The sequence below is a fragment of the Haemaphysalis longicornis genome, unplaced genomic scaffold (genome assembly GCF_048455015.1).
Source record: "Haemaphysalis longicornis isolate Haplotype H1 unplaced genomic scaffold, Haemaphysalis longicornis Haplotype H1 scaffold_3, whole genome shotgun sequence".
Lineage (NCBI taxonomy): Eukaryota > Metazoa > Arthropoda > Arachnida > Ixodida > Ixodidae > Haemaphysalis > Haemaphysalis longicornis.
This window is the reverse complement of record NW_027526335.1, coordinates 234,229,199-234,253,715: the sequence shown is the minus strand read 5'-3', so window position 1 is coordinate 234,253,715 and position 24,517 is coordinate 234,229,199. Positions and strand designations below refer to the sequence as shown.

At 47.4% G+C, this 24,517-nt stretch overlaps 1 protein-coding gene across 2 annotated transcripts in view; it reads left to right on the top strand.

The window, feature by feature from the left end:
• The first annotated feature begins 3,067 nt into the window (after positions 1 to 3,067).
• Positions 3,068 to 24,517, top strand: part of LOC144176057 (pseudouridine-5'-phosphate glycosidase-like) — a 307,408-nt gene continuing 285,958 nt past the window's right edge. For both annotated transcript variants that reach the window (XM_077705179.1, XM_077705180.1), the window contains exon 1: positions 3,068 to 3,206. In XM_077705179.1, the coding sequence (XP_077561305.1) occupies positions 3,114 to 3,206 (93 nt within the window). In that variant the 5' untranslated portion in view covers positions 3,068 to 3,113. The remainder of the gene's footprint in view (positions 3,207 to 24,517) is intronic.

The window sequence follows — 24,517 nt, the reverse complement described above, 5'->3', positions numbered from 1 at the left end:
TGCACCCAGACATCGAAACGAACCTTGTGATACACTCGAGGAAGTAGATTAGTGCAGAGGGAATTGAAACATTCAGCACGTTTTGTGCAATTTACGAACAGCCGTTTTAGAGCATTTCCCATGGTCTATGTGGAGAGTTCATATTTAAACCTCTCAACGGGAGGTGAAATAGTGCAATGTGCGGCACGCACGCACGTACGCACGCACGCACGCAAGCACGCACGCACGCACGCACGCACGCACGCACGCACGCACGCACGCACGCACGCACGCACGCACGCACGCACGCACGCACACACACACACACACACACACACACACACGCACACACACACACGCACGCACAAACCTGAGCAGCAAGTTTCCGCAGTGGACTTTGGAGCCCAGTTTCCGATGTTGACATGCCTGCAAATGGATATTAAAAAAAGCAGTCGTAAGATTACTCAATGCTGTTTACTTTAACAAACTTACGTGCATCGCTGCAATTTGTTGATTTGCACATCCTATTTCGTGCACTCAAGTTTTTGGCAAGGCTCAGAACTTGGTGACCTGAAGCAGCATTACTCAGGATGTTTTTCTCTGCCCTTTTAGACCGCCGCTGATGTCTAAAAAAATGGTGAAGTGCCAGCGAAGAAAAAAAAACAAACAGATTACTAAATGCTCACACATTGCAAGGTACAAAACTAGCAATGAGCAGAACAGGCGCATGAGTAATGAAACCATCACAAGAGCATAAACTGAACGCAACCTGAACAAGCTAACCAACAAGGCGTTACATCAGTCGCCGCTAAATGCAATGCATAACGATTTACAAAAGCTACCTTGTGTCCGTAGCCGTTGCCTACTGGCGTCGTAACCTCAGTACTTTTGCAAACAGCCCACACTGTTGCACTGATGAGCTGCGCTCAGCACAATAAAATACGTACCTTCCCTCGGAAATACTTGTTTGATTGGTAGTGTAGCCTAGGCGGACGCTTGGGGCCCAGTCTGGGTTAGTATCGTCCATAAGATACGACGGCTTTCCGGCACAACGCAAAGTCTGTTTAAGAAACAACATGCTCACGAATGTGTCGTGGGATCGCAGTAAGGCTTCGCATTCACCCCTGTCTATAAATAACATTCTTCGCTACCCGCGAAATCCTCATAGCAGTCATCATAACAATTTTAGCGGTTGATGAAGCCCGAATCTCCTGCTGTGCGAACGAAGCCCGCAGTATCGCCTCCGCTTCGATTCTAAAACGACAGAAATGACGTTCATTTCACGCGGCATGGTAGTACCACGATCGCTGCCTTAATTTAATAATCATTAGCTTTCAAAATTGCCTGTCAAGCTTAGACCACTTGCGACATCGCTCTAGCTGCCGTGTTTGCACTCAGGCTACTTGCGATGCGCGCGAACTCTTCAGGAACTTACCTGAGACGAAGTGCTCGCTACAAACTTTGTAGTGTGTCGCTTCTTATTCACGTCAGCACGGTTGAGGCGACGAAACCACTCCGCTCGGCGCTTCGTCGAGATCTCCCTCATCCGGTTGCATTGCCCGTGAACCACGTCTGGGACAGAGAAAAAACTCACGAAATTCGTGTTTTCCCGCGCTCCCTGCTTTTTGCTTGTGGTGGTAAACCATGGTCAGAAACCATGGTCGCAAACAACAGACATTTGCGCGTACAAGTCGTGCAGCAACAACTGCCTCAACGCTGGCCAACACAGCCCAGTCACGCTTTGCTGCTAAGCAATGGCGGACCGGAAGTGGTCGTTCCTATCACCCATTGCGGGAGATCATCTGGTGGCTGGTGTGGCTGGCTATTGAATACCCCCTATAGGAGGGTTTTGCCACTGTGGCTCGAATCATAAAACTTTGGTCTGTCTGTCTGTCTGTCTGTCTGAGAATATAAATTTATGAGACAATCCTGGTATCAATGATACCAAGAAACAACCGCGAAAAACGAAATAGGGGCAGCGACCGTTCCTACAAAACCAGCACAGCCGGAAGGCTAGCAGTTGCAGACACGGAAACACAAAATTTTAGTTTTGTTACAAACAAAAGTAAATGAAAAGGTTACATGTCACGGAACCAAGGGTACAGGAGCGCAGGTTGTACTGGCTGATGGGCCGCCATGCAGGTGCCTGTGCGTCCGAGTATGTAAGGCGACATCGTATGCTCGGCCGTGCTCAGCGCAGATTGCCGCGACCATAGAGTTTCATACTCATATGAGCTAGAGGGAAATATAACGACACTGTCTAGGCGAGCCGCGCTTTAGCGAGCTTTCTGTATACTCACCGGGCAGGTACATTCACTTGTCCTTGGCATGAATCATAAACAGGCTGGGAAGTTACCTCTGACTGCAAAAACGCAACTACATTGTCACGAAGCCAAAAACGACGCAGTTGTCTTCAAGGAAAATAAGTTTATTGGAGCAAACTTGTGCTCCCCTAACAACTTAAAGAATACACAGGAGGCGAAGCTGTAGTCAGCAAACTGACGTGCGCAAGCGAGCGTCGGGCATTCGATGCCGCGGCGTCTGCTTTGCAGGCTTTTGTCTTTCGGCGCGAGTGTTTCTGGAACCGTTGATTTACACCCAGAACATTGTAGACCAAAGAAGATTATTCTGGGCTAGTGACGTTAGGGCGAACAGTCTGCTTATCTGAATGAGATAGCCCGTGCGCCATGGAAGAATGCAAGACGCGCTTCGCTTGGGACACAGATAACAGACACGGGGGTGACCGGGCAGTAAGGACCAACAAGAAATAAACAAACCCATACATGGTTCGCGGCAATAGTACTGTGGAAGATTAATCTAATTGCTTTTCTTATTATAAATTGAAGCCCCCAAAACATTTATTAGTCAGGGCTTACCTGGAAGTTTCATGCAAAATGAAAACAAAAAAAGATGTTACCATTATTTATTAATTTTGGCTTCGAGAGAAAAAAGAAGCCTTGTGGCTAGCAAAGCGAAATAGGCGAAGAACTTCGCTAGCTGCAATTGCGGCGCCAACGACGGCGCGCGATTGCAGCGCCAGATTTCCCTCCGGCCACGAGCCGGCACCCAGCATATCTTCGTCGACGTCAGCATCACTTGTGTCAGATTCGTCCCCGACCCCAGAGCGCCACTGGATGAAGCAAGCCACAGCGAACGCCCCGCTTGTTGGGCTCGACAGCCCGCACGCGATGCGCCGCTCTTACAAGTTCCCGCTACTTTTCACGCAGGTAAATAATCGCTTTGCCTTACTTCCACCGCGTACTCGCCACCGTGCTTTATTAGTGCTGCCGAGCCCATGCTGCTGTGTTGCTATTGTTTGTGACTGCTGCCGCGTTATATCAGAGTTGTTGTTGTTGTCCGGTGATATTGAACTGAACCATGGCCCAAACACTCGCGCGGCCGCTGCAGAGGATTCCTCTGAAATTGTGAACCTTTTTAAGCAACTGCAGTCTGGTCAAGAATCTCTTCGCTGAAGTTAAAGGAGCCTTGAAGAGAAAATACAACTTCGTGTAATTTGAAAGAACTAGGATTCAGTATCTCACTCAGCTTCATTACAGCCCCAAAAGATGGTTTTTAACGAGAAAAAGCAAAAAGTATTTTAAAACTTTCAAATTTTGCGCCACAGTGACGTGTTATGACCAAGAATGACGTCATACGGGCCAACAATAAAACATAATTTTCAGGGCGTTAACTGCACGTTAGCATTCAAGTGATGGGGTCAAATGGAACCAGAGGACCAATTACAGACGTCCAGTCATGTGTCGTCGCGACAGGTCAGTTAGGCGGCCGCCAATCGCAAAAACAAGGTTCCATGACGTCATAGAAAAGTTGCGGGATATTGGCTAGGGGGTCGCGACTGCCTCACACGTTTTCTTTAATATCTCCGTTATTTGTTCGAGGATTGCGATGATATTGGTATCATTGTTATCGGGACTAAGCAGTCTTTTTAATAAACCCAACTTGTGTTTTGTCTTCATGGCTGCTTTAAATCAATTCAAGCTAAGCTCTCCGAAGCAGATACCATGTTTACTGAAATTAAGGAGATACGTTCTGAGATTGAAGACGACTGTTCTTCTTTAAAAAGCGTAAAAAGTGAGGTTCAAACGGTCCGAACCCTGGCAGACAGTAATGCGTCAGACACTGCCAGGTTAGTGTCTAGAATGGATGATTCTGATGATAGGGCACGTTGATCAAACCTCTTGTTCTTTGGGGTCGCAGATAACTCAAACGAAACTTGGGCACAGTCAGAAAGTTCAATACTTAATCTTTGCAGTACGAACCTGCAAATTGATGTGGCACGTATAGATATCGAGCGTGCTCACAGGCTTGGTAAGTTTGTTGCCGGTAAGAACAGGCCTATTATTGTCAAGTTCTCCCACTTTCAAGTTAAAGACGCCATTCTTTCCAATGCCAAGAACCTGAAAGATACGGGCTTTAGTATTTCCGATGACTATTCTCCAAACACTCGCTTAGCCCGTAAAAATTTGCTGCAGTTTGCTAAGTCTCAAAAGAAATCTTTTAAACTTCGTTACGACAAGCTCGTAATCGGAGACACAACTTCTGCATTTGACCACAGCTGTAACAGTGTTATTCCGTGCCAAGTATAGCCATCAATCAAGAGCAAAGAACCCTAGAATGCTACGTCCCTGTCGTGTCTTTATACTAATATCAGAAGTGTTCTACCGAAGTGTGATTCGCTTCATGCTTCATTGATACCATGGAATGAATTTCGTTGCTCTTACCGAAACGTGGGTCAATACTGCAATAAGCGACTCCGAAATTGAGTCTGCATTTCCTAACTTCAACATTTTAGATGCGATGCATCTCATTCACCCGCCTTGTCCATGCATGCATGCATCCGGCGTCGTCGTTGTCCGCGCCAGCTGCGCATGCGCTCTCCGCCGCTCTCACCGCAGCGTTATCTGCGGGTTAGCGCTCGCTCCTCGCAATGCCAGCTGTGCATCGGCGCGCGCTAGCGCTCGGTTAACGCATGCGCATGCGCTGCTCTCTCTCATTCCCCTCACCGTTATGCGGCGGTATACAACGCGGTACCTGCGCCGCTCCGCTCCGTCGTTCCAGCGCCGGTGCTCCGATGTCCAACGCTGCTTTGAATGGAGACTAACAAGCCTGCTATCGCGATGGTCGGCGCAACCGCAACACGCACCAGCCAGCCCAATAACAGAACTGCTAGCACCACCGACGATGAGGCTGCAAAGTGACGTGCACGGGATGCGGGAACCCCGTAGTAGACGGAAATGCATCGTACGCGTTCATGGCACGTTTCACGCGATGGGAGAATAAACCCAACGGAAACGCCGATGGATACCCACGATGCGTCGCATCTACACAGGGTTCCCGCGAGGGGAGGTGGGCGTAATTTTTTCGCTGCGATCGATCTGGCAAACGTGGCGGCGGGGTACTGATAGCGGCTCACAGCAGCTTACAGTGCTCCGTCATAAACGTTCCTTCCACTCTTGAACTGGTTTGTACGCGGCAATTTTTCCTATCCGCCAATTGTCATTGGCGTTTGTTACCGCCCTCCCGACGCTGAGCATTCCTTTGTCATTCATCTGCATGAAACGCATCGTTCCTTAATTTCTTCCCATCGCCAGGCTTCAATTATTTTGTTCGGGGATTTTAACTTTCCAGCAATCAATTGGTAAAATCTTGCAGCGTCAACAGGGAGGCATTATGCGAAAGTTGACTTTGTAAACACGTGCCTAACTTTTGGTTTAGCACAGCTCGTCACAAATCCGACAAGACACAGGGACCGCACTTCAACGATCCTTGACCTTGTGCTTTCATTTAACCCAGATAGCATTTTATCTATTACAATACAAGAACCTGAAAGGGCTATCGGACCACTCTATCATCCACGTTTCAGTTGAAGGTAATGTGCCAGTCCAGCCGCGAATTAAAAAAAAAAACGATACGATAACCCTCTACGACAAAGGCGATTACTGTAGTATGAATGCCGACCTTGAAACTTTTTATGCAGAATTTGTTCCAAACTTTTTCATCGTTCTGTTGAAAGTAACTGGTTACTCTTCAAAAATAAAATAGAGACTAATAAAAAAATACGTCCCCACTATTTCTCTGCACGAACGATCAATGTCTCTTTGGTTTATTAACTCAGTCAAAGGCCTCAAGAACAAAAAGAAGCGCCAATATAAAACAGCTAAACTAAAAAAATATTGGTAGTGCTTGGGACAGGTATCACCAATCTGAGAAACTTTCCCTATCGCTTTCGGCTAAAGCTAAATGGTCTTTCTTCTCTACGTCCCTGCCAAGCATGCTACAGAATAACACCAAGCAATTCTAGAAAGCAATAAACCCGAACCATTCAGAACCCATCTGGTTGCATGACTAACGTAATTGTCCGATTCCCTTGTCTGATGCTGCCTGAAAATGAATTTTTACTTTTTGCTCGGCGTTCACGAAAGGAGCGCGATACAGAATTACCGAAGTCTCCTTTCTACGATCACCCAGTCATGCCCGGCATTACCTTTGAGGCTAACGTTATCTTGAAACTGATTGAATCGCTCAAGCTCACGTCATCAGGCGTGGATGGCATCAATTCCAAAATCATAAAAAATACTTAACACATATCTACTATAATACTTTCGCTCATTTTCCAGCAGTGGCTATCATCTGGAGTGATGCCGCAGGACTGGAAAGTGGGCGAGATCATTCCAGTACTAAAAAAAGGTACTGGAATGATCTCGCTCATTAGTATATCATGTAAACTAATGGAAAATGTTATTTATTCCCACATTACAAAATTCCTAACATCCCTTAACTTTTTCCACCACAAGCAACATGGCTTTCTTAAAGGACTATCATGCGACACCCAGTTAGCTTTATGTATTAACGACATAAGTACTAGCCTGGACATGAATGTACCTGTAGACTCCTTATTTCTAGATTTCGAGAAGGCATTTGATAAAGTCCCTTATAACAGGTTATTTCTAAAGTTATCTCATCTAAACCTTGACCCCGCTGTATTAGCTTGGTTGCAAAACGTTTTAACTAACCCTAAGCAGTTTGCATTGGCCCGTAATACAGTAAGAGTAAACCGCGCAATGCCTCTTGCGACAGACACACCGCGGTCGAGAAGCAGCCTTTGGTCACTCTCCACGATAGCGTCGACGTTGGGAGCAGCACCTTCACAGTAGACGGTGATCATCAAGCTTGCGCGGGGTGGCAGGGTGACATGATCATCGGCGATCCTTACAGCTGCACGGTGTTCGGGGTTCCGTTCCGGCGCCATAGAGTGATCGGAAGAAAAAGTTATCGACTTGCTCTGCAGATCAATTATTGCGCCGTTGTCCGTCAAAAAATCAATTCCGAGAATCACATCGCGGGAGCAGTTAGGCAAGATAACGAATGCGGCAGGGTACGTCGTGCCGAATATGGTGACGCGGGATGTGCACGTTCCACTTGGCGTCACGAGGTGGCCTCCTGGTGTGCGTATGAGCGGACCGTCCCATCTGGTCATAACTTTCTTCAGCTTAGACGCAAATGGTCCGCTCATTACTGAGTAGTCGGATCCCGTGTCTGCGAGGTTGACTACGTCAAAGCCGTCGATGGACACGACGTCGGATACCGCCTTCCTCGAGTTCCGGGTGCGTCGGGCGTCGCATCTCGGCTTGTGCGTGTTGACGGTCGTGCACTGTGCGTCGTCGTCGTCGCCGTCTTCTCAGTGGCAGTCTCGGTCATGTCGGGTACGCGTCGCACCGTGTAGCTGTCGTGTTCGGGAGTCTCGTCAGGGTTAGGTCGTGTCGTCGGGATGAGGGCATGTCGTGAATCACTGTCTTCGGTGCGTCCTCGCGTCGTAGGAGGGTTTCCAGTTTTTCGCCGTAGAGCAACTTCACCTCCAGAAGTTGCTGCTTTTAGTTTCCCCCGCGTGGACTGGGGGACCTTCCACGTGAGAAATCAGCAGTGCTGCGGCGGTTTGGCGACTGGTACGGGTAGGGCGACGGTGAACGGTTGAATCGGACTGGTCCTCGGTTGGTGTTGGACAGGTAGTCTTCGATCTCAGTAGGGCGCTAGCCGGGTCGGGGTCATGGTGCGTTGACGGAGAAGCCTCGCAAACCGACCCTCTTGTAGGGGCAGCGACGGTAGATGTTGATAATGATGATGATGGTTGGAGTTTTTTGGCGCAAGGCCAGCTGGGGCAAAGAGCGCCAAACAAAAGTATTTAGAAGAAAATAGTGGCAACTAAAGCCAGAATAACACTAAAATCAATTAACGACAATGGTGATGGCTGGTGTATAGGGCCAGTTTTGATTACGCATGATAGGAAATGAGGTTTAAAAAGTTTACATCAGACAAATATTTAAAAACGCGTTGCACAGAGACCATGGCATTATCCCCCAAAAAGAACGAAGGGTGTAGCGGAATGTGTTGCTTGTATAGTTCCTTGAAGTGTCTGTGTCTTGTTGTGTCGAGTGCCTTGCATGTGATTAGGATGTGGACTACGGATAGGCCCTCCCCACACCTGCTACACCCAGGTCGTGGAGAGCTAGTGAGCAGGTGTGAGTGTGTTACGTGAGTGTGGCCTATCCGCAACCTAGCTAAGGTAACTTCAATGTGTCTGTTATGTGAGTCAGTAGCGTATGGTCCCAAGTGAGGTTTTATTACATGTAACTTGTTATCTGTCTGTTCACTCCAGTGTGTTTGCCACGTGTTGTGAAGTTGGTGTCTGATGTGTGGCTTCATATCTGTGTACGGAAGTGTTGCTATGCCCACTGAATTCAAGAGTGTAGCAGCAGTGGCCATTTCATCTGCAGTTTCATTCCCGGCTATTCCACAATGGCCAGGAACCCAACATATTGTTATTTCGAGACTTGATGCGTATGCCACCATAAGGCCCTTAAAAACAAGATTGATTACATAATTTTTTGAGCGTTTTCTAGACAAAAGTGCACGTACAACACTAAGAGAATCTGTAAAAACTATGGACTTTGGAATTTGATGCTGGACAATGTGGTCTAAAATAAGTAAAATGCCGTGTGCTTCAGCTGTGAAAATGCTGTTGTGGGAGTTCATTCTTTTTGCCATGTTAAAGTTCGGTCCATGCGCAGCACAAGACACAGCATCAGCTGTCTTTGATGCGTCGGAGTAAAACTCTGCACACTGGTACTTATCCTGTAGGAAGAGGAAATGCTGCATAATAACTGCCCTTGGTGCCCTGTTTTTGTCGAACTGCACAAAGGACAGGTCACAAGAAACATCCCTGGCTTGCCATGGTGCAGTAAAATCAATGATCGCTGTCTTGTGGATATATGAAAATGACACTGCTAGCTCAGAAGCTTCTGCTCTCACTCTGAGAGGGAACGGCATGGGAATAGATGGGCGGTTTAAAAAGAGCTGCTGTGAGGATGCATCATGAATGGTCGAGTTAAGAGGATGATTTGTGAGAGACATGATTTTAGAGGCATACAACAAGTCAGTGTATATCCTCTGGTGATACAGGGACCATTTGTGGCACTCTGCATAGAGGCTTTCCACAGGGCTGGTGCGAAAGGCGCCACAAGCAAGGCGAAGCCCCAGATGCAGAACTGGATCAAGCATTTTAAGTGCCGTTTTCGTTGCAGACCCATATACGACGCTGCCGTAGTCCAAGCGAGATCCAACCAGTGCAGTATACAGACGCAGGAGTAGCTGCTTGTCTGCACCGTACGATTGGTGCGAGACAACTTTAAGGATATTCATAGTTTTTAGGCATTTTTGCTTAAGCATTTTCAGATGAGGAAGAAATGTTAATTTGTTGTCGAATATTAGGCCTAAAAACTTGTGCTCCTTTTTTACAGGAATCGACACGCCGTTTAGAGTAATGTCAGGGTCCACATGGATCCCGCGAACACGGGTGAACACAACGCAAGTACTTTTTACGGGGTTCAGCTTAAAGCCGTTTGTGTCCGCCCAGCCAGCAAGTTTTTTCACGCCGAGCTGGACTTGCCGTTCACAGATTGACATATTACATGATTTAAAAGATCTTCTACATAAATCTACATAAACTGAGCAAGAAATGGTTGGTGGCAATGCCTTACGGAGGGAATTCATCTTCACTATGAAGAGTGTGCAGCTCAAAACACCTCCTTGAGGCACGCCATTTTCCTGAACATGTACATTAGAAAGTGCACTACCAATTCTTACACGGAAAGTTCGTTCAGACATGAGAGTGCTAAGCATGTTGCCCGAAACACCGAATGACTTCAAGTGACTCAAGATGCCGTATCGCCATGCCGTGTCGTAGGCCTTTTCCATATCAAAGAAGACTGTAATGCAGAACTGTTTGTGAATGAGGGCATCTTTTATGTAAGATTCCAAGGCAACAAGCTGATCATTGGTGGAGCGCCCCGCCCTGAAGCCTGCCTGGCAGCCCTCGAGAAGACCGTTGTACTCGAGGAAGTACACGAGCCTGCGATTGATCATCTTCTCGAAGAGCTTGCACAGGCAGCTCGTCAGGGCTATTGGGCGGTAACTTGAGGGGGACGACGGGTCCTTTCTCTCCTTCAAGAAAGCCACTACAACGGCCTCCCTCCAAGAGTGTGGAATGTGCCCCGAAAGCCATATTTTATTATATAGATGTAGAAGTGCTTCAAGTGTGTCTGCGTGTAGGTGTTGTATCATTGTGTATGTAATGTTGTCTGGGCCTGGAGCTGAGGGTTTACACGTGCTTAGAGCAGCCCTCAGCTCATGTAGTGAAAACAGGGAGTTGTAAGAAGTCTGTGATTTGTTGTTGTCGCGTAGGGACTTCTTTTCACAACAGGCTTTATGTTTCAGGAAAGTGTTCGTGTAGTGTGCTGAACTGGACACGTGTTGGAAGTGTTGTGCGAGTGTGTCAGCCTGGTCTTCGAGTGTGTCCCCTGTAGTGCTGACCAGAGGCAGGCTGTGTGTTTGTTGTCCCTTGAGTTTGCGTATTCGTGTCCATACTTTCCTTGTGTCTGTGTAGGAGTTTATTGATGTTATGAATGTACGCCAACTCTCTCGTTTTGCCTCACGGCGCACACGTTTTCCTAACGCCTTGGCCCGTTTGAACAAGAGGAGGTTTCCCGACGTGGGGTACCGACGGAGGATACCCCACGCCTTGTTCTGGGCCTCTCGCGCCCGCCTACAGTCCTCATTCCACCACGGCCTCCGCTGGTTGCGCGGGGCACCAGAGGCGTGGGGAATGGACTTTTAGGCGGCGTCGAGGATGTGCGCCGTGAGGAGTTGGGTAGATTCTTCAACGTGTAGGTGTCCTATGGATGTGTGGTGTAGTTTGGATGTCTCTGTAAATGTATTCCAGTTAGCTCGTGTTTCATTGAACCTATTATGGGAAGATGGACTGCATGGGCCTTTACCTATGTATGTAAGTGAGGTGGGGAAGTGGTCACTGCCATATGGGTCAGTTCCCACACCCCACTCGAGAAGAGGAAAGAGAACTGCGGAGCCAATAGCCAAGCCAAGAGATGAGTATGTGTTGTGTCCTATGTTATGATATGTAGGCTGTTTATTGTTGAAAAGGCATGCTCCAGAGGATGTAAGAAACCTCTCTATCAGGCGACCCCGGGCATCCGTACGAGAAGAGCCCCAAAGAGAATTGTGAGCATTAAGGTCGCCTGTTAGAATGTATGGTTCGGGCAGCTGGTCAACCAGCGCCTCGAAGTCAGAGCTCAAAAGTGTGAAATCAGGAGGAATGTATATGGAGCATACCGTTATCAACCTATTAAATATTATTAAGCGTATTGCTACAGCCTCAAGGATAGTGTTCAAAGTGACAGGGTGGCATGCTAAAGATTTCCGGGCGATTATGGCCACACCCCCAGAAGAGTGTGTGCAGCCATCCCTGTCCTTTCTGTATACCAGGTAACTATTCAAGAAATTTGTGTGCTTGGAATTCAAATGTGTTTCCTGAACACACATTACACTTGGCTGATTAGCATGCAGTATTTCATTTACATCGTCAAGATTTTTAAAGAGGCCTCTGCAGTTCCATTGTACTATGTTCTCTCTTCCCATTATGAAGTGTTCGGAGCTACTGGACTGTGTTGTTTATGTGTCGTCTTTCGGGGCTGTGATTCTCGTCTTTTTTGGCTTGTCGGGAGGCTTTGGCGTCGGGACGCGTTCCTTGCGGTGCACCACAGACAAGAACGGACCGACGTCCATTTCATCCTCAGATGTCCTCGGAGCGCCTGAGGGATCAGGCTCCTTGGACCGCGAACCCTTTGGGGTGCGCTTTTCCTTGCCCGCAACCACCGAGGGATTCAGGAACGCCTCGGATGGCGCAGGCGGTGCGGTGGTGGTGGGAGCTGCCGCTGGCTCCCCCAAGTCCATCTCCTCGGCGCCCTCGCCCGTGGTTTGGGACGCTGGAGTGGAAGTGGAGGATGCAGCATCGCTTCCACCAGACGTGGTTGCCCCCACAGCCGCTGCTGGCTCAGCGAGCAGTGCGGAGGCGGGTTGGGCTGCCTGAGGCAACCCAGGGGGGGGGGGGGGCGGGGGCGGAACCAAGTCCGACTCGCGGTACTGGGTCCCCGCCGAAACCAGACGCCGCTCCGCCCCCCGGCGAGCTGCGTCGGCGTACCTCCCCAGGGGGAAAGAGGAGAACCTCTTTCGCGCCTCTGGGAAGGTGATGTTTTCCGTGACCTTGATGTTTATTATTTTTTTCTCAAGCTTGAACCGCTCGCAGGTTCGCGAATACGCAGCGTGAGGTCCTTGACAATTGGCACAGAGCAGTTGATTGGATGAACAGTCATCAGTGAGATGGTGTTGGGCACATTTAGCGCAGGTTGGCTGGCCCCGGCACGAGTTGGTACCATGCCCGAACCGCTGGCACTTGTAGCAGCGACGCGGATTCGGGATGTACGCTCGAACGGAGCACGAGATAAAGCCTGCCTTAATAGATTCAGGAAGTGTGGAGCGGTTGAAAGTCAGGATTATATGTTTTGTGGGGATTTCCTTCTTGTCTCGTCTGATGGTTATACGCCTCACTGCAGTTACACCCTGATCTTTCAGGCCTTCTAACAGATCAGCTTCGGTCTCATTCAACAAATCAGTCTCCGAAATCACACCCTGAGAGCTGTTGAGGCTACGATGGGGAGTGACTCTGATGGCCAGATCTGCCATGCAGGTTTGCGACAGGAGGTTAGTGGCTTGTTGCTGCGTCTTGACATTGACTAGAACTTCACCGGTACGGAGTTTCTTAGCATCGAACGATTTTCCGAGGATGCCTTCCAGGAACTTAGTGATCAAGAATACGGACATGGAAGAAACAGGGTTTGTTTTGTCAACTGCCTAGATAACCAAGAATCGAGGATAGTTGTCAGGTTTCGGAATGTGGATTGTTGGAAGGGATGGAAAGGAAACTTCGGTGCGGCCCCTTTTCGGGGGCCGATCACGTTTGGGGGGGGGGTTTGAATTATCCATATAGCATTGGAAAAAAGTAGGGGACGGGGGTACTTTCGTCTCAAACCTTACCCTAATAGCTTGAGAGGTCCCGGAGCTCCCTGCCTGGTGAACAGACAGGGAGCCCATCCGCCGGAGCTTGACCTGGGCTCCGACGGCCACCGTTCGTGGTTTCTAACCCTCCACCTATAAACACATCGCCACGGTTGGATCCAGCTTATGTTTGGGTGCTCGGGGTCCGCGGTATCGCCAGTACCGTCACCAGTACCGTCGCCAAGTACCGTCACCAGTACCGTCACCAAGGTGCCCCGTGCGGGGGACGGTAGATGTGGTCGGCCTCTCCGCAGTGGTAGCACAGCGGACGATTATCGGGGGTTCGCCAGACGTCCGTTTTCCTCGGGTTCTGGTTTTGGGCTGCAGGGGTCGTGCGGGCGACAGTGGACGGCGGTACGGCGGGGATTCTTGACGACGGGTTGGATCGTGGCGGGGTTGATGAACAGCCGCGGAGTACGTCATGGCTTGTGGTTCGCGTGGTGCTACCGACAGCGTAGAAGTGCCCAGTGCGTTTTGGACTTCTTCTCGGATTACGTCGGTCAGGGAAGCCACTTGAGGTTGCGGCGTCGTTGGAAAAAGCTTCCGAAGCTCCTACCTGACCACTGCTCGGATGGTCTCGCGCAATGTATCGGAGCTTCCAGTTGCGGCACCGATGGTCTCCGAGAACAGCGCGTTGACAGGGCGGTCGTACTGCCTCGTTCGAATTTCTAGCGTCTTCTGCAGCGCGGCCGATTCAGACGCGAATTCGGTCATCGTTTTAGGTGGTTGCGGACAAAGCAAGCAAACAGTTCTTTCTTTACTCCTCTAATCAGAAACCTTAGTTTCGTTTCCTCCGTCATTTCTGGGTCCGCACGGCGAAAAAGTCGCTTCATCCCGTCGACGAAGATCATGTCCCCTTCGTTGGGGTGCTGCGTTCGAGTTTCAAGCAGAAGCGCAGCGCGTTCTTTTAGGACCACGGTAGTGAAGGTCTTAATGAACTCGCTTTTGAAGTGAGCCCAGTTGGTCAGGGCACTCTCGTGGTTCTCGAACCAAGTGCGAGTTGAATCTTCCAAGTAAAAGAAAACATGCCGGAACGTTCCTGCGTCGTCCTACCTGTTGAATTTCCGGACGCGCTCCAGTTTCTCCAACTATTCTTCTGGGTCTTCAGCGGGGGCTCCGCGGAATGATGGCGGTTCCGGTGACTGCTGCAGGACAATTGGTGATGTGGCTTCTTGCACCATGGTGTTGGTTGCAGCGTTCGTTCTCTTGGGCCCTTCTGGCAGAAGACTGAACTCGGGTAGTAATCCTTGCAGTCGGCGGCTTTCTCTGGTTGGACTGGCTTGGCGGCTTCCAGACGTCGTAGAGAGCATGAAGGGTGCATACCCAGCACCTCCAACAGATCTCACGAAGCCAGAGACGACGCAGTTGTCTTGAAGGAAAACACGTTTATTGGAGCGAACTTGTGCTCCCCTAACAGCTCAAAGAATACACAGGCGGCGAAGCAGCAGTCAACAAAGTGACGTGTGCGAGCGAGCGTCGACGATCGGAATGCCGTGGCGTCTGCTCTGCAGGTTTTTATCTTTGGGCGCGAGTGTTTCTGGAACCGTCGATTTACATCTAGAACATTGTAGATCAAAGAAGAATATTCTGGGCTAGTGACGCTAAGACGAAACAGTCTGCCTATCTGAATGAGATAGCCCGTGCGGCGTAAAAATAAAGAATGCAAGACGCGCTTCGCTTGACACAGATAACAGGGCCGGGCGTGGCCGGGCAGTAAAAACAAGCAATAAACAAACAAACAAACGCATGCATGGTTCGCGGCAATATGCTTCATTTCACTTCCTTAGGGCACTGAGGCATGGTGCTTACTATCTGTTTGCTCTCATGACGTCGAAGGAGCAAGCAAAGAACAGGCGCTGAATTCTGCCCAGCTGTGTGCTTGCAGCTATTCGGAAAAGGTTTCCGTCGGCAGATGGGACCTACACTGGCTTCAAGCACTTCTGAAATCTTGTTGCAGTAAGTATAGATACTGAGGTTGCCTGCCCAACTAGTAATAGTACCTCATTATTTTTCAATTTCGAGATTCGACGGCAAGCAAGGTTTCTTCTAATCCCCAGAAACGTGTTTTGCGGGACTGGGTTAGTGTGTTTCTCACTTGGCACTGAATTGTCTATCAATAAAAGCAGCATAATCGTCACTACTGGCCTGTTTCAATGTTACTTGTGCCCTGTTTACTGATTGGTGCATGAAAAGATAAAAAACCATTGTCTACAACCCGACAACAAGCTCGTTTTATTTAAAAATTTGCACTGGTGATTTATATTTATTCAAGTGTACAATTCGATGAAGCACCAACATTTACTCTTCTATGCAAGAAAGAAACAAAGTTCAGTAATTTACAAAAGAATAGCATGCCATTCACAACTACAACAAATCTGCACTACATTATGCAGAAGTACCATGAAACGTCAATGTATGTTAGCAGGCTTCAATAGGTAATTGCGCACAAGCAGTAGCTGGGAATTTGTCTGTCCTTAGGGGAGAGGGCAAAATAAAGAGCAAAATGAAAATCCAGGGGGGGGGCAGGACTCGTTTGATTACATTCAGCAATTATTAGCAATACATGGCAGACCAATACACTGATTCACAAAAGAACACACTTGTTTGGGTATTGTTTTGTGTTGAGCCCAGAAGCAGTGCTAACAAGGGCTCAAGAGCAACGTGCAATAATGCTTTCAAAAAGGGAGAGAAAGCTGTACAAGCAAAAATAGCTTTATGGTTCACAGCAAGAATAGAAAGCACGTTAAAATAAAATACAATTAAAATAAGCACTCACTCTTCCCAGCTGCAACCCGAAAAAAATCAAAGCAACAAATGTGTGTGGTTGCATTGATGGCATTACATTGCTTTTTGGAATAATGCATCACCAGCAACCCCACAAAAAATTATCAGGAGCTTAACGTTCTTAATTATGAATTATGAAAAAAAAAATAAAAAAGATAAAAAATTATCGATTAATAACCGCAACACCATGTTCTGCTTTCCAATATGGAACTTAACATGCGGCATTATGAGAAGTGATCCTTGGCTGAGGCAACCTTTTAAAAATATTTGGCGACAACAGTGATACTACACAACTAAGGTAAACCTACTGAACGTGCGCTTAGTTAAAGTAAAGTTGTTACCAAAATTTATTGTAGTGCCTGATGAATTTCTTCTTGGACATGAGAGCAAACATCCAAATTTGTTCAGCAGCTCTTAATTGTTAAGTTTAGAGATGGTGATAATATTTGAATGTTTGCAGCTCTGAATTTATTATCAATTTAGAGTTGATAGCAATGCCAATAGGGAAATCTGCTGCATTATCATTTTCAGTTTAGACAATTCTGAACTTAAGAACTTGCCTCTTTGGTAAACCAAGAACATTGAAATGCCCTTGCACTGCAAGCATAAGTCCTCAAAGGAAGCTTCAGGTCTTTCCGCAAACCACGCAAATAGGTTACCCATTAGATGGTTGCACTATTCATGTTCAAGCGCAGGCATGCTTAATGTTACATTAGTTGTTAAGTCAAGCACAAGTCATTACACAGCTGTAAAGTTCTGATGTAGTCACACATGAGCAAAGCAGGCCATGTTATCCTTTTTTGGGGGTGTAACTACAGCCAGGGGCACTTGTGCGGTGGCGCTCCCTTCCTTTTGTCCTGTATTCTTCGACTTGTGTAACTATAACCATGTGTGACAGCAAATCAAGTTGTGTGACAACATAATCAAGTTCAAATCTTGACAATCCATCCATCTGATGTACCAAAGCTGGCAATTACAGCAGCCATAACAGGGGCCCCCGGAGATGACTCGGTGACACTGGACTCTTTCCTCCAACCACAAAACGCAGTATATAACATAGCTTTACTGCTGAAAACCTCCAGACCTCTCCCAGTGTAGTCATATGACACGCTCACCTCAGCAATGCTCACGATTCAGTGCTAACCGAGCAGCCTTGCCAAACAAGCATCAGCTGATGCTGCCCTTTGCCGCTTCGGCACATGCCATACCTCGAATATCAGCAGTTAACAAGGTGACACATTTTACCCAATATTTACCTGCACATAGAGGACCTCCTATCACACAAACAGTAAAGTAGTGCAACAGAAGCTACCTCAACAACAAGTATACTACCCCGGTATGTGGACTCCGCGCTGCACACAACTGCTGATACATATCCAGGTCCTTGTGTAACTGTCGCTGTCATCGTTCGTGATATCATACATTTTGAACCAGCAGCATGCTTTAAGGTTTTTCCTGAGATAGCCATAACCACAAAAATACTGCCAATATCCGCAGGCAACCAAACATGGCCAAAGCAGTTCTGACAAAAAAACTGCACTGTCACCCCCGCATGTCACACTGCTCCCTGGTCATAGCAGCTTACTCACCCATCATTACACTAGGCAGCAGTTCACTAGACATTCTGGAGGCACATGGCTAACAATGCAAGTAGTTCATTATACAATTCCACTATTCAAATAAAACCATGACAAACTGAGGAAGATCATTTTTTAACCTCAGGCTTCAGAAGGCTGACTGGGGTTTCAAGAACAAAAGAAATGCCAGCAAGCAATGCCAGCAAATGCTTGCAAGCAACCGAACACAAGCACTTCAGTCCGCTACTTAGTTTGGCGGAATCATTACGTGTAATTAATGGAAACTGTTAATTAAATTTTTCTGAAATACAGCAAACATGGCAGCTTGCCATTGCTTTCACAGGCCACCATCTCAAATTTTATGCTCACCCAAGCAAGCCTCCGTCCCTTTCTTGCACCCGCCTCCCATCGCAGTTATACAAGTAATATGTACCTCCAAATTTTAGGTAGACATGTACTATGTCTAGGTGGCTTGAGGTGGCTTGAGAAAATTTTCTGGTATACTGGGTTGGGAAGGGCACTTTTTTCAGCTAGTTTTTTTCTCACTGCAACACGCATTGCAGTAGGCCACCAAGCACGTAATTTGTCAACTAATGCGCACTCTGTCAACCCCCTCCTCGCCCTGGCAAGCATCCTCTTGCTAACCTTACTGATGGCACAACCTCTTCCCCGTATTTTGTAGCACAGCCAGCTGAGACCATTCGAGTCCTTCTTAATATAAGTGAATGCATTGTTATCAAAGGCTTCAATGGCACACATCTTTCCCATTTCGACCTGAGCAGAGCAGCCTTTTCCATTTCGACCTGAGATTGCCCACTGGACTTTGACAGAGTTCTACTGACCCCATACGCAGCCGTACGCAGCTTGTGAGCAACGTTCATGTGTTTTTTTGCTCGTTTTCTTTTTGCTACACCTTCTGGATGTCACGCTGCTTTGCTTGCTTCCTCTTGCACTTTCCAACTCACACATCCATTTATGCTGCGTGCTCAGAGGGGATCTATGTAACAGCGCTTCCGTAACTCTATGCAGCACCAAAGCCATTATTGTTATCACCTCTTGGGTGTTACTTTGTCCTATGCCATGTGTGGCCTCACCTAGTACATTCAAGCTGCACAAAACCTAGGCTAAGAATAAAGCAGGGGCTGCTTAGCACCAGCCTCCCAATAGCAAATGAGCTTTGACAGGCATTGCAATGTTCAGATACAGCGTCTTCTGGGCTTCTACTTCAGCTAGTTGTTAAACCTGGTTGTGTGGCTGGCAACAACCACTTCCTTTTGTACCTTAGCAAAGCTGCTGCTAAGAGGTGGGGGCTTCGGAGTGCCAACCTTTTGCTTCTCAGGGCCTGGCTCACTGGCTTCCAGCATGATGACGCTTAGCAGCCTTTGGACGTAGCCCGCATGAAGGTTACAAAGATCGTACCATAGAAATGCAATGCAAGCAAGGCTGGCTTGTAAGATGCCATACTGGCACAGCCAAGAGAGGCAAGGGGAAAGTCGACGCATACCAAGAGATTTAGTGTCGATATTATGTGTTCTTTCACCCATTCTTTTTTTATGCTTCAGTTCAAATAAGAATGTTGCAATATTTGCGTAGCGCAGGCGTCTCAAACTCACATCGGTGAGCGGTCCCAGTCACGAAATCTAGTCCCGCAAAGGATACAACCGCAATCGCGGCAATGAATGCCCAAGGTTGTCAAGGGCCACTTGGGCATTCATTGCCACGATTGGGGTTCTACGCCCTTCTTCGACAGTTGTGCCGTCATCGCTCGTCACGTCAACCAGAAGACAAGAGAAATATACGAGGCTGCCGAAATAGCACGCCTGGGGGATCGTTGCGTGTCCGCGCCATCTTTGGCCATATCCGATAAGGAGATTGGCTATCTGAGTGGGGGGTGGGTGCCACCTTAGTCAATGCCTCGTGCTGCCTTTTTGCTCGACGTCACAGTGTTTGTGCGAATTAGGTTTTGTGCAAATTTTGTCATGAGCTGTTTTTTCTGTTCTTTCCTATCTTTGTTTCTTTTGATAAGTGTTTTTAAATTCACGCATTTTTTCAATAAACTCAGTTGGAAGTTAGCGCTTGTGCCCGTCGCCCCCCTTTGTCCTTGTCGTTTTGTCGGCGCTACACGAAGTCAATAATTTTTGAACGTTGAACAAGAGGTTTCTACAGCCAAAACATTTCTAACCCAGTAAATCTGGAAGGACACATTGTTGAGCAAAAAGGAAATTGCAAATTTTTTCGCGAAGAAAGGATTGCGAATATTTAAAGTAAAATATCAATGCACAAGTGGTACTCGCAGTGTTCCTTTAATTAAAAATAAATGCGTTCTTGATACTTGCGATAGCAAATAAAAATGCCCATCGAAAACAACATTTTGACCCAACAATACAAAAAGAGCCCGCAGATCTAGTGGCGGTATTCCAAGTTGAGCAGTAACAAAAGGTTCCAGTAGATGGCTCAAGCCATGGAACGCGGCAAAATTGAATTGACTTGAGTCAACTTCTACCGCGTTTATTGCTGGAAGAGTGGAAAAGGAGAGGAGGAGCGTGATACGTGAGCGTGTGAGAGAAGAGAGGAATTCACGTGGCAGAGACATTCGCAGCGAAGGGAGCAGATAGGCAGCCAATTTTTAAATATGGGTGCAGACTGCGGCGTCTTCGGAAACGTCGCGCGGAGGGATCATATAACCATGTACTCAACGTCCATGCGCGTTGACGATTTGCCCGACCCTAATGAAGTGACCCCTGCGCATCAGCCGCTTTAGGTTTTTGTATTCACCCGCCTGTCGCTTCTGGGCAGAGGTCGGCAAACTCACTCATGAGTCCAGACTCATGAGTGAGTCAGACTCATTTGGACTCAAACTCACGCGTGAGTTTGAGTTTGAGTGAGTGCGAGGCTAGTGTAGCATGGTCAGTTTGAGCTTGAGTGAGTTTGAGCCGAGTGAGCCCGACTGAGTCTGAGTCCGATTGAGCTTGAGTCCTGAGACTTAGTGAATTCTGAGTCTATTTTGAGTTCTGAGTCCATTTTGAGTTCTGAGTCCATTTTGAGTTCTAAGTACATTTTTAGTTTGAGTCCATTTTGAGTTCTGAGTACATTTTGAGTTTGAGTCCATTTTGAGTTATGAGTACGTTTTGAGTTCTGAGTACATTTTGAGTTTGAGTACATTTTGAGTTCCGAGTCCATTTTGAGTTTGAGTACATTTTGAGTTTGAGTCCATTTTGAGTTCAGAGTACATTTTGAGTTTGAGTACATTTTGGGTTCTGAGTACATTTTGAGTTCTGAGTACATTTTGAGTTCTGAGTACATTTTGAGTTTGAGTCCATTTTGAGTTTGAGTCCATTTTGAGTTCTGAGTACATTTTGAGTTCTGAGTACATTTTGAGTTTTGAGTACATTTTGAGTTCTGAGTACATATGAGTTTTGAATCCATTTTAAGTTTCAGTACATATGAGCAGCCTAGCAGGCAGCTATGGTTGGCTGTTAAGTTTCATGCGTTGCTGTGGGCTCGGAATTCAGATTACCTGCGTGTACGGCACCATTCGCGATCCGCATGATCGGTTGGGAGGGAGGGGGTGTCGGATTTTTTTTTAGTTTCTTGTTGAATATTCATGACCCTAAGCACTTGCTGTATACCAAGTTATCGCGGCTCGGCGTGTGAGTGATAATTGACTGGTGAGGTCATAAAAAAGGGTTGTCTTAACTTTTCCTCCTCATGGAAGAGGGTGGGGAAGGGTGGTTGGAAAGCCCACTGCGGCCCTTGCTTGCTGGTTGTTCGTCTGCTACTGTTAACGGCTTGATATACTAGGGGTAACAAAGGAAGAGGTGAGAGCCGGGGGGAAAAGGGGGCGGGGGCTGTCCCTTCTGCTGTTTCAAATGAATTAGCTGAATTGACTGGGCAACGCCCCTTCAGACAGAATTAGATTGACAGAGTCAGAATTACACCCGCATTAGATTGGGTGAAAAGTCAAACTGATGACCCTAAGTCGTGTAAGGTATCAAATGAAAGGTCCCGATTAACGGAATCACGAGGGGTAAATAAAAAAATGCTCCCTGATCGTAGTCGTCAGGCAGTCATTTGAGTCATAGATTGAGTTAAAATTCGAAATGATGCTGCAAGGGCATGTGGGGAACCAAATTCAAGGTCTCGATGAGAGGAATCATTCGGGAGAAAAATGAGTTGTGGTTTATCATGACGTAGTCATGGTTTGTCATAGATTCGGTTAAAATTCAAGTTCATCACGCTAGGCCGTGCGGCGTATCAAATTAAAGGTCTCGATGAGGTTAATCACGTGCTTCCTGATTATTATCATGACATACTCAAGGTGGTTCATAAATTAGGCTTAAATTTCCAATGACGCCACTGGTTGTGCGGGGCATCAAATTGAAGGTTCCGATGAGGGAAATCACGTGGGAAAAAAATGCGGTATGGCTACATCATAAGATGGTCATGGTTAGTCATTGATTGGTTTAACATTCAAATTGATTCCGCTAGGATGTGATGGGTATCAAATTAAAGGTCTTGATGAGCGGAATCACGTGGGTGAAATACAAAAATGCTTCCGGTTATAACCATGAGATACTCCTGGCGAGTCTTATATTGGGTTCAAATTCGAAGTGACCCCGCTAGGGCGTGTAGGGTATCAAATTTACGGTCTTGACGAGGGAAATCACGTGGTACAAATAAAAAAAGGCTTCGTGGTTTTAATTATGAGATAGTCATTATGAGTCATAGATTGGGTTAAATTCAAGGTGAGGCCGCTAAAGCATGTGGGGTGTCAAATTGAAGGTTTGAATTAGGGGAATCACGTCGGACATTTAAATAATGCGTCCTGGTTACAGTCATGAGAGTCATGGTTAGCTTGACTGGTATGAATTCTATATGATCCTGCTAGGGTGTGTGGGGTATCAAATTAAAAGTCTTGTCGAGGGGGTCCCGTGGGGCAAATATATAAATGCTTTCTGGTTATAATTATGAGGATGTAGCAAAATGTATTGCTGGGTCGGGTTTAACCAAAATTCCTTGCCAACCATGAAAGTAGAAAAAACTGCGCGTAAAAGACAGGACCGTGACAAGTAGACAGGACAAGCGCAGACAGGACAAGCACTTCGCATCTGCGCTTGTCCTGTCTACTTGTCACGGTCCTGTCTTTTACGCACAGTTTTTTCTACTTTCATGATGCTGCACCAACTAGCCCAACAACATGCTGTACTATCCTTGCCAACCCGTAAGGCAGTTGTGCTATATACATGCAAGGGCTTGTCCGGAGATGTCCATCAATGCGGTATATAGTAATAGAAATATTGGCGCCTAATTGCTGAATCATCGACGCAGGATGGCATGGGGTAAAAACAAAAGCCATGCCAAGCTCTCGAACTTAAATGACGAGACTCAGAAACTCTCTGCTAATAACTGCCATTCAAACGTTACTTCCTCCATCTCCCCGTGTCCCAACAAATAAGCAAATCCTTCGACACATATGGTGTCGTGGAAATTGTGGATGACCATAGGTAACAGGGGGCATCAGAGCTTATCAGAAAGGTGAATTTCACATTTGTTTATGAATAAGCCTTGGGGCCGCGTTTCGTGCTCGTAATTTCCTTCCCACAGTGTACCAACGTGCACTCGAATCCAGAATTGGCCAATCACATGTGACACATTAACTCCTTGCTAGAGTGTAGGAAATAGAGAAGCAACAGAGCCACCAAGACATAAACAGACATTGTGACAGAAGGAAACCACTTCACAAAAATAAGCAAGCGCAGTTTGTGTGTGCGCTCGAACTAAATTTATTACAATAAGAAATCAGCGCATATAAAAACTAGCACATGATAACAATGTAAAGGAAAAGAATTAACTCGGGCTCTCCAGTTCTCCAACGACTACATGTCAAACACAATGAAAGGACAGATGACTGACGCGCGCGCGCGCGCACGCACGCACGCACACGCACACGCACACGCACACACACACACACACACACACACACACACACACACACACACACGTACACGCACACGCACACGCACGCACGCACGCACGCACGCACGCACGCACGCACGCACGCGCACGCACGCACACACACGCGCGGAAACGCACGCGCACACGCACTCGCACACGCAGCCGCGTGCATGCTGGAAGTTAACAGCTGGGTACGGTGGCCGTAATTGCTTACAACAATAGCTTGCTGCTTTTCCGAGCTACGAGAGCTCATCCCAACTAGCAAATGCTAGCCTCAGCAAACAACGAGGCACCTTTCTGTTTGTCCCACGTGATTTCCCTCCTCGAGACCCTCAATTTGATACTCCACATTCTTTAGCGCCACATCTCTCTGAATTTTAACCCAATCTGAGGCTATCCATGACTCCAGTGTTACGCGGTTCGCCATTTTCGATATTTTTAGATGCGACTGCATCTCATTCACTCGCCTTGTCCCTCCATACGGCGTTTTTGTCCGGCCACACCCCTCCCCCATTCTCCTCGACGCGCGAGCTGCGCTCTCCGCCGCTCACCCCCTCTCCTCTCCAATACTGAACACTCTCTCGCGAGGGGCATTGGATTGGATTCGATTGGGTTGGCTTGGATTGGATTGGATTGGATTTGGATTGGATTAAAGTGGATTGTGTTGGATTGTGGTGCGTCATAGCCGCGCCACGTTGCGTCATATCCGCGGTCGTTCCAGCACCGGCGTTCCGATT